The sequence below is a fragment of the Miniopterus natalensis genome, chromosome 1, assembly GCF_054644295.1.
Source record: "Miniopterus natalensis isolate mMinNat1 chromosome 1, mMinNat1.hap1, whole genome shotgun sequence".
NCBI lineage: Eukaryota > Metazoa > Chordata > Mammalia > Chiroptera > Miniopteridae > Miniopterus > Miniopterus natalensis.
Window position 1 is genome coordinate 142,628,054 of NC_142081.1, and position 12,818 is coordinate 142,640,871.

At 33.6% G+C, this 12,818-nt stretch overlaps 1 protein-coding gene across 1 annotated transcript in view; it reads right to left on the bottom strand.

Annotated features, from left to right (window-relative positions):
- Window positions 1-12,818, bottom strand: part of BANK1 (B cell scaffold protein with ankyrin repeats 1) — a 249,140-nt gene that overhangs the window by 186,396 nt on the left and 49,926 nt on the right. The window contains exon 5 of the mRNA XM_087816091.1: window positions 2,143-2,248. Within this exon, the coding sequence (XP_087672217.1) occupies window positions 2,143-2,248 (106 nt within the window). The remainder of the gene's footprint in view (window positions 1-2,142; window positions 2,249-12,818) is intronic.

The window sequence follows — 12,818 nt, forward strand, 5'->3', positions numbered from 1 at the left end:
CAGATTCACATGTTTCTTTTTCCATAAAAATAAGGTACCAAGCTAACTCATCTATCCCAACTCTAAAATTCTTATTCTACAACCTAAACAATACGCTGAGAAGCATTTTTAAATTTATCTAGAATTCTTTACCTATAATAATGAGAGACTAAAACCATTCTATCCTTTCCAAACCTACAATTCTCATTCCACAAACCTAAGTAAATAAAATGCTGAGGGAATTCACAAAAACTGTCTTAATTCCATCTTCTGTTTCCTTTCTTCCTCATTAGAACCCTACTCATCATTTAAGACCCAGGTAAAAATCACACCTCCTTTACAAAGCAGGTCCTGAATGAAAAATAAGGTATATTTTCTCTAAAACTCTATTGTCAGTATAATCAGTTCCACAAAGTTTAGCACATTGTTTCTTTCTGTTATAACATATATTATCTCATTTCTCCAATTAAATTCTGTGTTTTAAGTGAGAAATCATTTCATGTTCCTTTTCTATTCTAATCTAATATCTAAATTTTGTAAGTAAATTATATATTGTTAAAATACATGTATTGTTCACATATGTGGGAAACAAAAATAAGTTTCACTAATCTCATAAGATTAATTATTCAAAGCTAGCATATCATTGCCACTTCCCTATAATGATATATAGGGAATATAACATCACCATACATAATACATGTTCTCACACAGCCACATGAATTACAATCTGCTGTGTTTTAGGAATCCCATTCTTTCCTTATTGCTGCCCTGAAGCCTGACAGCCTGATAATAAAAATGCTTCAAGTAGACAGAGACCCTACAGAAAAAAATTTTCTGCTCATTAGTTCTTAATATGCCTACAGCAGACCTTTCATATTCTTTAGCTCCATTCCTTTTTTACTCAACATTACAGCTCTATCACAGTATTTGGCACACACTGGGCATATAAGTGAACTATAAACAGTATGTCAACAAGCAATGCAGATTAACCAAAGAACTTATATGCATATGTGCACAACCCATGGACGCAGACAATAGTGCAGTGAAAACATGGGTGTGTGGGGGTCGGGGTCTAGGGGGTCAATGAGGGAATAAAAGAGATATCTGTAATACTTTCAACAATAAAAATAAACTTTAAAAATGCAGGAACAATATTGAAAATATACTACAAAGCTCACGATAACATTTAGAAGTGTGATTTTTTTGCAATAGGTCCTAAATATACTTTTCTTTAATATTATATATACTTTTATTTTCATCATACAAATAATACATAGTCAGTGTAGAAAACACAGATTAAGTAAAACTTTAAAAATATAATCCCTGAAATTTCACAACCTCACACTCAACTAATGTTAACAGGTACATGTCTGTCAAGATCAACAATTTATAGATATAAACATATATGCTATTAAACGTATGTACTTTAAAATTTTTATTTATATTTATTTATTTAAAAAATATGTCTCTATTGACTCTAGAGAGAGATAAAGGAAGAGGGAGAGAGAGAGCAAAACATTGATTGGCTGCCTCCTGCACACCTCCCACTTGGGATTAAGTCCCTAACCTGGGAATCAAACTGGTGACCTTTCGGCACATGGGATGATGCTAAACCAACTGAGCCACACTGGCCAGGACAAACATTTGTACTTTTAAAAAGATGATTGCACTTTATTGCTACATACCCTGCTTTTATTGAATTAAAAATATATGAAAGCATCATTCCAGCCAGCCTGTCAATTTAAAATAAAGTTTATTTCTGATAGTTGCTTTAATGAATGCACCAAAATTTATTTCATTAATTATCTATCTTGTGAAGATTAAGTTACTTCCATTTTTGGTAATTAAAAACAATGTTATAATTGTTGATAAGCAGTCTCTATCATGGATGTACTTTTCTAAACATTTCCTTAGCATAAAAATCTAGGAAGTAGGTTTACTGATTTTTTAAAAATGCACATTTTTATGGCCTATGATAAAAAATAATTATGAAATTGACCTTCAGAACTTTGTACTAGTGGTGCTCTCTCACAAAGTGATGGGAATTTTCTATAACATCTAATCAGCAATTCAATCATATTTTTAGTTATAAAATTTACTATCGATTGACATACATTGAAATATAACATTAAAGGATAATTGATGCAGTTGGAAAGTACTCACATTCTTTTTGAGGGCAGATTTCAGTTTGGGGAGATCGGAACTTATAAAACGGTATCTCTTGTTTGAATATGAATGTGAGAATATCATCAAGTTCTTCCATGTCATTCTGTTTTCAAATGAAAAGGACATTTTTTATTAGGTCAGTTATTCACATAGAAACTCATCTTAGTGCAATATAATAACAAAATTACTAGCTGGAGTAAATACCGGATAATCTTCAATAATACTATTAGCATTTTTAAAGACTCATACAAAACCTTAGGGTTTGCCTAAAAACCAATTATTAAAGTAATAGAAAAATAGTTACAAGCAACAAAAACCTTTGCTTTTGAGTGAGCAACTTTACTGAAATAATTACTAATTATAAAAGAACATTATAGCAGGTCAATAATAACACTGAAGTTTTTTAATACTAAATTTAATACAAATACTAAAATATATGTGATATTTTAATAAATAAACTAATAAAATAGTGAGTTTGGTTCTTCAACTTAAGGATCAGAAATGGGATACTCAGATTAATTTATTTCTGTGTCAAAGTGAAAGAAAATTTTCATCTTGGCCTTTTATTCCCCTTGCAACTATAGAGTAACTATATGTCTACTCCTTTCCCTAATCTTAGGAGGAGACAAGCAGAACCCAAGTGTTATCCCACTGATGGCATAACCTATTATAGAGACTGGCATCTTTTAAAATTGTGTTTTGTGAAGTTTATGACTGAAGCCAAATTCACCTGAGACATAGATGGTTGCAGCTGAGAGGGTGAGACAATCAAACAAAGCCACTTGGTGGAGAGAGGACTGTGGAACAAATGTTCCTAATTAAGACTTTTGAAATGATTTCCAAATAAAATTGGACATATTGTCAATACATAGTCACATAAATTAAATGGCTGGATTGGACAAATAGACACTTGTGCTACTCTATTTCTTCATTTTTCTGTAATCTCAGTGCCTCAGAGAGTACAGTGATTCAGGGCTTACTAGTTTTCTATGTCCTGCTGAGAAGTTGGGAGAGGCTTTGGTGTGGTGAGCACATTGTTAAGATATAAAAATGTCAAATCACTACATTGTACACTTAAAAATAATATAATTTTGTATGCAAACTATCGTTTATTGAAAAAACTAGAAGTTGGGGGAGGGGACATAACTCTTTTTCACAACCTGTAGCTATATAATGTAGAGCAAAAACCAAAAACTCAACATTAATCTACTTAATGCTATGGACTATGTGGAGCTCTTAGCTTTGGAACATCAAGTAAAAAAATTAAAAAAAGGGAGAGATGGGGCAACAAGCTCTGCCTTCAAGGAATTCACAGTCCTGTAATTACATATGGGCAATAAATTGAGTTCTAGGTACTATGATAGAAAGTCATTATGGGTCAGGTGCAGAGTCGGCAAAGGGAGACAGTTCAATTTCACAAAGGAAAAAATGACCAGGAAAGGCTTTATGGAGCAGATGACCTACAATGATATTGCCATGCATAGGAGGAACATTCTGGACTAACTGAGCAGATTGCTTTCAGGCATGGAATTATGAAACATGACTTGCTTAAGTAATTTTAGAATTTATATATGACTGTAGTAGAATGAGAGAGAAGAAAGAAGTGGGCATTTCAAAAAATGCCTTGATAAAAACTTCATAATTCATGCTGTAAGCATTGAGAAGTTGTTGTGGGTCTATAATCCTTAACATGGAAATGTTCATTATTTGGATTAAATTAAGTTTATTTAAGTTTCAGCATGATTATGATAGCTTATGTGGTTGAATATTGATATTAAATGAAACATTCTATAAATAAAGATGTAAACATTTTATATTAGCCCCCTTTTTAATTCAGGTATAATTTACATATAACATTATATTGGTTTAGTTAGGTGTACATTGTAATGATTCAGTGGTTGTATATATTGATATATTGAAATGACTACCGTAATGAGTCTAGTTAGCATCCAATACCATACATAATTAAAAACTTTTTTTCTTGCAGTGAGAACTTTTAGGATCTACTATTTTAGCAACTTTCAATTATGCAATAAAATATTATTATCTATAGTTATCATGCTGTGCATTACATCCCCATGACTTTATTTTATAACAGGAAATTTGTACCTTTGGACCACCTTTACTCATATGTCCCAACTCTACCCCTAGCCTCTGGCAACCACCAATCTGTTCTCTGTATCTATAAGCTCAGTTTTTGTTTTTGTTATAGATTCCACATATGAGGTCACACAGTAATTGTTTTTCCCTCTCTGACTTATTTTACTTAGCATAATGTCCTCAAGTTCCATCCATGTTGTCATAAATGTCAAGATTTTATTATTTTTTATGGGTAAGTAATATTCTATTGTCCACATATGTCACATTTTCTTTATCTATTCACCCATTGGTGGACATAGGCTCTTTCCCTGTCCTGGTTATTGAGAATAATGCTATAATGAACATAGAGGTGCATATGTCTCTTCCAGTCAGTGTTTTTATTTTCTTCAGGTCAATACCCAGAAGTGGAATTACTGGATTATATACTAGTTCTATTTTTAATATTTTGAGGAAATTCCATACTATTTCCCGTAGTGGTTGCACCAATTTACATTCCCACCAACAATGCACAAGGGTTTCCTTTTCTTCACATCCTTGCCAACACTTTTATTTATTGTCTTTTTTATAATTTCCATCCTAATAGGTAGAAGGTGATATCTCATTGTGTTAGCCTTTTAATCTTTTCAGAAAGTCTTTGATAGGAGGAATGTAGCAAAACATTATTAGCAATATGTTTGCATTTTCTTTATACTAAAGCTCAAAAGATTATAGTTTAGCTGCCTGAGTTAAAAAAGGGAATTAAGAAAACATGAAAATCCCAATTTTAGTTTGTAATTTTTTTTAAATTTGTGTCATTGGCCATGAGATTTCTGCATAGCCTATTATCTAGTCAGTAATTTTACACGAGAAGATAAACTTATACATAGTTTCTTTCCAAAACTATATAAGATTTAGTAGGTAGAGACTGGTGTGTCATAGAGTTACCAGTTATGTATAAGTCATAAGACAACCTCCGGTATCACTTTCAGTTCTGAGATTCTGAGACACGGATGACAATTCAAAGAGCAAGAGTTCCCACCAGAAATCTGAGGCACCATGATACTTCAATGTGATAAACGCTATAGCTTATAGCATTGAATTTTAAAAATGAAGTAGCAGTGTTTTCAGAAAGGAAAAAGAAGTCCTTACAATGTAAATGAAGACATTTAATTAATTAGGAAAGAATACAGATAACTTTCAATATTCTAGCTTACCATAACTAGTTGAATCACTTCTATTTTCAATTTCATAATTATATTACTAGTATTATGCTTATATATAACTAAATAATCCCCAAATTATTTCTCCCTAGAAAATATCCTAATGTGAAAACTCTGATTTGAGTAATTATGCTATATTAGTAGATAAAGTAGACATCAGAGCAAAGAAAATTACCAGATTCAGAAAGGAACATTACGTAATGATAAAAAAGTTAATACACCAAGAAGACACAATAACAATCCTAAATGTGTATGTTGCACAAAAGCTTCAAAATATGTGAGAAAAAGACTGACAGAACAAATAGGAGAAATGGATAAATCCATAACTATAGTTAAATACCTCTTTCAAAAACTGATAGAAAAGGCAATAGATAGAGCAGTCATAACAACCATATCTTATCTCACCCTTACCTCCCTTTAGCAAGAGGTGAGGAAACATATAAGGTTGGCCAAAAAATATTAGGGTAATTTTAAAAATCTGTTCGAGAACGACAATAATAAAGTCTTGATTAACAACAGAAACAATTTCAGTGACATAACCATAGGAGGGTTGTGAAATATTCATCAGAGGATACAAAATCTATGAAACAGTTGCAGCATTTTATGCTTTCCCTTCAGCTATCTAGAAGGGAAGTCAGTAGTTGAGCTGAAAACATCTCATTCTTATTATAACAATTGCTATGCTTGTTTAAGTTTCACTAGTAGAAGAAAGAAAAGTCACTGTGTTTATTCCATTGTTCATAATGTGTGCTATGAAAGGGAGCCAAAATAGCCATTTAAAGGGGAATTTGATAAATAGTTTACATAACATATCTTAAACAAAATTTCCTACTGGAGCTTACAAAGAAAATGAGAGCTAAAAGAACAAAGCAAATACTTGTTAGAATTACATAATGCCTTTTTTTTCTTCTTTTTACTTTGAGTCCAAGCAGTTAATTTAAAAGAATAATCTAAATAAGTGAATAGGACTAACATAAATTTTTTTTCTTTTGTCAAATTTATTTTTCTATGTTTGAGTCAGTCAGTTCTTAGGATTTCAACATCAGTCACTACATATGCAAAAATAAATATAAGAATATATAACAATGAAATGTAAGGCTTCCTTGATATATCTGTTATTCACTGGGTATTCACATTGTTGTAGAATCTCTTTCAATAATTTAAAAGTTATATTCTAACAAGAAGAAAATATGTTTGAGATATGAAAATATGTTTGAAACCTGTGCTGAAATGTCTGATCCAGGACTCATTACCTTTGAACCTTAATAATACTTAACTAACAAAATTGTGGAGAGTTTAAATGAGTATATATGTAAAATCTCCAGTAAATATTAATTTCCTTTTCTCTAAATACTGTGTGAGCTCTCAGATATAACAACTCATGAAAATAGTAATTGTGATTCAGAAAAGTACACAAGTTTAACAATACGGAGGATTTTTCTACCCAAACTTGTTTTTGCATCAACTGAACAAATAAATTAAGTTGTTTTGTCTTTCAAAATTCTTAAATTCAATAACATGTCTTTTAAATTACTTGAAGATAAGTTTTGTTTTTGTAGTTGAGAGACCAAAATGCCAGTGGCTTAAACAAGATAGGTATCTATTTTTCTTCAACATAAAAGCCTGGAACTTGGCGATCCAGGGCTGACGTGGTGGCTCCCTCCCTGCTTAGGAGATGGGGGTTTGCTTTTGTTTTGTTACTGTGTGTCATCATCATGGTCCTTGCCATTTTACCCATCAATCCCTTGTTGGCACTACAGCCAAAGTAAAAAGTCAGTGAGTGGGAGAGCATGACCCCACCCTTCTTTTAAGGACACGATCAGGAATGTGCACATATTACTTCCACTGACATGCCTTTGGCCGCCAGTCACACAGCTGCATCTAGCGGCAAGAGAATCAGGCAGCGCAGTGCTTATCTGGGCAGCAATATGCCCAGGCAGAAGTTATATTATCATGTAAGAAAGAAAAAGAAATACTGGGGGACAACTAGCAGTCTCTGCCATCTTAATAAATTATGCAAAATGTATAAACATTTTATGTGAAGGCAGTCATATGCAAGTTTTTTAAAAAAACTCATTTATGTCACTTACTAAAGCTGGATTGTGCTGATTTTTTCAACTTTGACCCCCTGTACATAATGTCAAAAAGTCTCAGAACTTTAATTTGATTAATTTTGAACAGATTCACTAATGCTGTTTAGGGATATTTAATGACAATATTGATTAAACAAGCAAAAAAACAAAGTTCTCCATAGTAGGCGTTAGAGTAGTCATAACAACCATATCTTACCTCACTCCTTACCTCCCTTTAGCAATCATTTTGTAACAACCTACTGTTAAATATGTAATAAGACAAGTTTTAAAACAAATATAGGACTAACATATTCAAAAAAAGGCTTCTCTAACCCATGCCATGACTTCAAAAAAAAATTCTGGAATTCTTCTTTTGGGTTGTTTTAATTTCTAGTTTCTAAGTTAGATAACACAGAATTGGTCTCGCTGTTTTCTCTTTTTGATTTTTTCCCCTTTGTCTTCCTTCCTTTGCCTTGCTCTTTCTACAGCGGTCAGAAGCAGCACTGCTTCAGCAACAGTCCAACACCCTTCTCAAAAAGGGCTGCGCCTGTGCTATCATGAAGCCAGTGGCTGTTGGAACAAAGGGCTCTGATGGGTGGGCCACTTGAGGTTGGGTGGGAAACAATGCATAAAATCCTTTCCCTTTGTCATTATTTCATCCAACAAAATTGAGGAGCTATGTGTCTGTCAGTGTACCTGGTTTTGGAGATGAAACAGGGTACCAAATAGATAGTGTCTCTGCCCTTGTTGACCTTAGAGTCTAATGAGAGGCAGGTATTGTTTTGAGAAATATTGCACACATTAGCATCAAATTAGAATGTGGTCCATGTTACAAAGCGATGCACAGGAGATGTGTGAGGTCAAGAAGGCTTCGCTAATGAAGAAATGTTAAAATTAAATTAAGAGGATGAATTAGAATTAATTAGGTAAAGATAGTGAGAGAGAAGGAGGGACTGGAAAAATGTTTTAGTTAGAAAGAGGAGCATATTAAAGGTCCTGTGATAGGGGATTAGGTACTAAAAGTCTAGGAACTCAAATCAGGCCAGTGTGTCAGGAATGGAAGAGGGAGAGGAGTGAGAATAAGCTGAAGAGAGAGGGGACAGTCTCTACAGGGCCATATTGTTCATGATAAATATATATTTTAATCCATACAATAACTGGAATCTATTGAAGTGTTTGAGTAGGAGAATAACATGCTGAGATTTTTCTTTTTCAAAGAACCTCTCAGACTATGGACTTAAGTAGGTCCTGTGCAAGAAACCCATGGTGGGGATCAGGCGGGAGAATGCCACAGTTGTTTAGGCAAGAGAAAAACTGGTAGAAAAAGGCGTTAGACCTGGAGAGAGGTGGAGAGAAGTGAGCAGTATTTAGTAAGTAAAACTGAATTTGTAAGGTAAGGGAATAGGAGGTATTAAGTAGTCTCTTACTTTTCTGTTTTTTTTTTTAATTTATTTAAATTTTTTATTGTGGTAGTGACTGCAGATGTCCCCCATTTTCTCTCTCCTTTCCCACCTCCACCCAGCCCCTGCACTCCCCCTCCCTTGGAACTAGATTGATGACAATGCATATCCTGACTTGGAAAGACTGGAGCTTAAAGAAAAAACACATTTGGAGTATATCACAAGTTAATGAGATAACCTGAAGAGGAAATATCTATCAAACAAAGAAGAAAGTCCAAGAATCAAAATTTGGTAAATGTGAAACTTTATTTTCTACAAAGAAGAGATTGCAAAAGGTATTAAGAAGGAAATAATGCTAAGGACATAGGAGGAGACCGAGGAAGATATGGCTTTATGAGAGCTAAGAAAAATAAATTTTAAGAAAGTGAGTTAGTTAATGGTATTAATTGCTGTTGAAAAGTCAAGTTAAACTGAACAAGAAAAATGTCCATTGAATTTGTTGGGAGAGGCTTGAGCATATTTGATATGTATTTGTGTGCTGCTACTTAAAGTAATAAGGTCGACGAGACTAAATGTCTGCCCTCTGGGACTGGGATTCTTCAAAGTTGAATTTTCCTTGTCAGAGATTTCTTTTACTTCATTTCCTGTGTCCTGATGCACTTTACTGTAGGAGCATAACTCACCAATGCTAAACACAATTTAGAATTCCCAAATTATATGTCCACTTTATTTCTTTATCTTATTATTGAAGTATAACTGTTCTTAATAAATAGGCACACAAGAATGCATGACTTTTAAAAAACTACAAACAAACATATTTTTGCCACAATAATTTTTTTCAGTCTTCTAATTTCCAAAGGGTTATTAATGATTTGGGGCTTGCTCTGATCAAAGGCAGATTTTCTAATTTTCTGTTATTATCTTGTTATGAATAATAGCTGTGAAGGAACATTGTTAACTGTGTTAGACTTGTGCTTTGTTTTCTGGGTTATTTTAAAATGCTCTTTATGGTTGAAGGTCTCAACCCTCTAAACAACTACATAGTAAAAGCAGAAGTCTGCATTCCAATAGGGTCAGTGACAGGCAGCTTTCACACCAGCTCCTTGGTGTCCTCTGTAAAAAACAGCCCCCGTAAGGGGAGGGGAGAGGTTTGTAAGAAGCAAGAGAGAGGCTTTAGTTTGGGAAAAAGAAAAAAGTGGGGTGAGTATTTATTTCCACTGAGTATGTAGAGACTATAAATTAGCAAGTCACTAATGAAATATATTCTAAACAGCAGTTGAACATAGCTAAAACACATGGGGCCGAAAGTTATGAAGATGGACTGAGATGGCTTATAAGATAAAGAGCTGTGGAGAACAGTAGGGTTGTGTTAATGGCTAAGTATCTGAGCTCAGAAATATTTAGTTTTCCCTATAACAACTGCTATATCTGCTGTTAAAATTAACCAGCTTATTTGTTTTTCTCTAAATAAATGGATGAGCACTGAATAGTGTATTCCTATTTGATTCAATGATTTATAACTGAGTATAAACGTTAGGTCTGATCTACCCTAATCAGGTATCATTAACTATCGTTCGACCATGACCACAGGTGGAGACATAGCACAAAGAAATATCACTTACATTGTCAGTACAATACAAACTTCAATAGATACCCCTTATTCTTACTCATTCATTCTTATATGGGGCACAAACAATATGAAAAATGAATCCAGAAATTAATCTCCAAATTGCATTTTATTTGACTGTTCTTTCTCTGTTCATTTCAAATCTTTCATCAGAATTATGAAACAAGTAATAAAACTGATGGAAGCTACATGACTCTAATTGTTTCCTTCTTCTCTGGAGGGAGAATTGGGAAGGAGTGCAAATAAAACTGAAATAAAGGCTTCGTGGAGAGCCCACACAGATGCAGGGTGATCCTCTTTAATGTAGAGCTGTCATAATTTCCAATGTAGTTAAGTATTTTTTCTTGGCATAAAATTATGGAATATTTGAGTTGGAAGTGACCTTGGAGATCATATACTCTAGCTTCTTCATTGTACACAGAGGGAAATTCCTTTAGCACTAACCACAATGAGTTCTCATGATGTAAGTGATTGCTGATTTGGTAAAAGAATCTAACTCCTGCTCCTGGACCATAGGAGAACCAGTTCTCCTATGCCATGCTGCCACTTGCCAGGAAAGGAAAAGGAAAGATAATATGCAGCCTTTTGAATGAGAGGTCAGATCTTGGGCATTTTTGAACAGCAAATATTTCCTCACTATTCCAATGAAAGGCAAGACTGGGATCTGGAATCCTATGGCTGTTAAAAGTCAGCAATGATGTGTATTAACATACAGTTCATTACTGAGGTAGGATATGATCAAAGGTTTATAGCACAAATTCCTTTTTTCTAAAATCATGCACCTATCTGAGAAAACCTCATTTTCATAAGCATCAGATTTATTTTTTCACTTTTATAAATAAATAAGTGTATTTTAAGAGGGTAGTTTCATTTCTCTTTATGTCTTATATACTTATAGTTTTTTTCAGTTGTTTTTCAACTAGCATTAGAAAAAAAGCAATCACTTGTGTTTTCCCATTTTTTAAGCCGTAACTATCAGTTGTGTCCCTTGCATCGGGAACTATGTGTGTGTGTGAAATAAACTGGGTATGCATAGATGAAGAAACTGGGGGTGGAGGGAGGAAGAGCATATTATGTTCTAAAAGAGTCAACAATCCTGATGGCTAGAACACAGGAATTATAGACAGAATTAAGAAGACATGGAGAGGGTATGCTGTGGTAGGAGATGAGTTGGAAAAGATTTGGGACCCTGAAGCCTTGTGCTCCAATTAAAGGAGTTTGGACCTTATGCAAGGAGCCACTGGAAGTTTGTACCAGGGAGTGTCTTAGATGAAAAGAGGAAGAAAGTTGTCTTCCAACCTTTTGAAGAAGACAAGGCCCTAAAAATACTTAATGAAAGGCCTGGGAATTCCCAGTATCTCCCAGTGGGAAGAATCTCCTGAAGATTCTTTATGGAAGACAACTGCTAACACCTGAGCTTTAACTTAGTGCAGAAACTAACCTGTAAGGGAGGTAGTCACATCTGGGAAATTCCTGATGATAAGAGAGTCCCTGAGCCTGTACCTTCTCTCACCCCACTTCACCTGGCTTCATACTGTATGAAACATGTGCAGGTAGCAAACCAAAGAGTGAATAATTATACAATTGAATAAAAACTAGAAATGAAGTGTACCTAATATAAAGATGAAAATAAGATTTAAGTAAGTATAAACTAAGAAGAATTATTTGGTACCATTCCAGAAACTCTTAATGAGTAATGCTTTGATCCATAATTCTATGCTGTTTTAGCACTTTGACCTAATTTGGTTTTTATACTGTGCCTAATTATTCCTATACAAAGCTTTATTGTTGACCCTAGACACTTTTGTAAATAGTGTGAAAGTCTCAAAGGTTTTAATTATCTCAGTTAAATAAGAGTTACCAGTATTTCTAACACTAGTACTTGAATTCTAATTTTCTTCCCAAATTGGGCTTTCGATTTTTCTTCATTGAATCTCTCTTGAATTCATCGTTATAGGTGATGATCTGTAAATTGTATCTTTATGAGACTATGTGCTGGGATTTAGTATCTATTCAAAAAAGATGAAATGATTTTAGGAAGTAGTTAGATAATTAAGCTGGTTTTGGTAACGTATTCTAAAACCTAATGGACATCATTAAAAATAAACTAAGAAAATCAAATTTCTCATTATCATTTTTCTCAAATTCACAGAATGATCATTTTGCTATATGCTCAAGAGGTTTTAAATGATAATGTAAAATCTCTTATTACAAATTCTAGGATTACTGAAAAATAAAAACCATAGATTTCTCATTATTATTCCTTTCCTCAAAT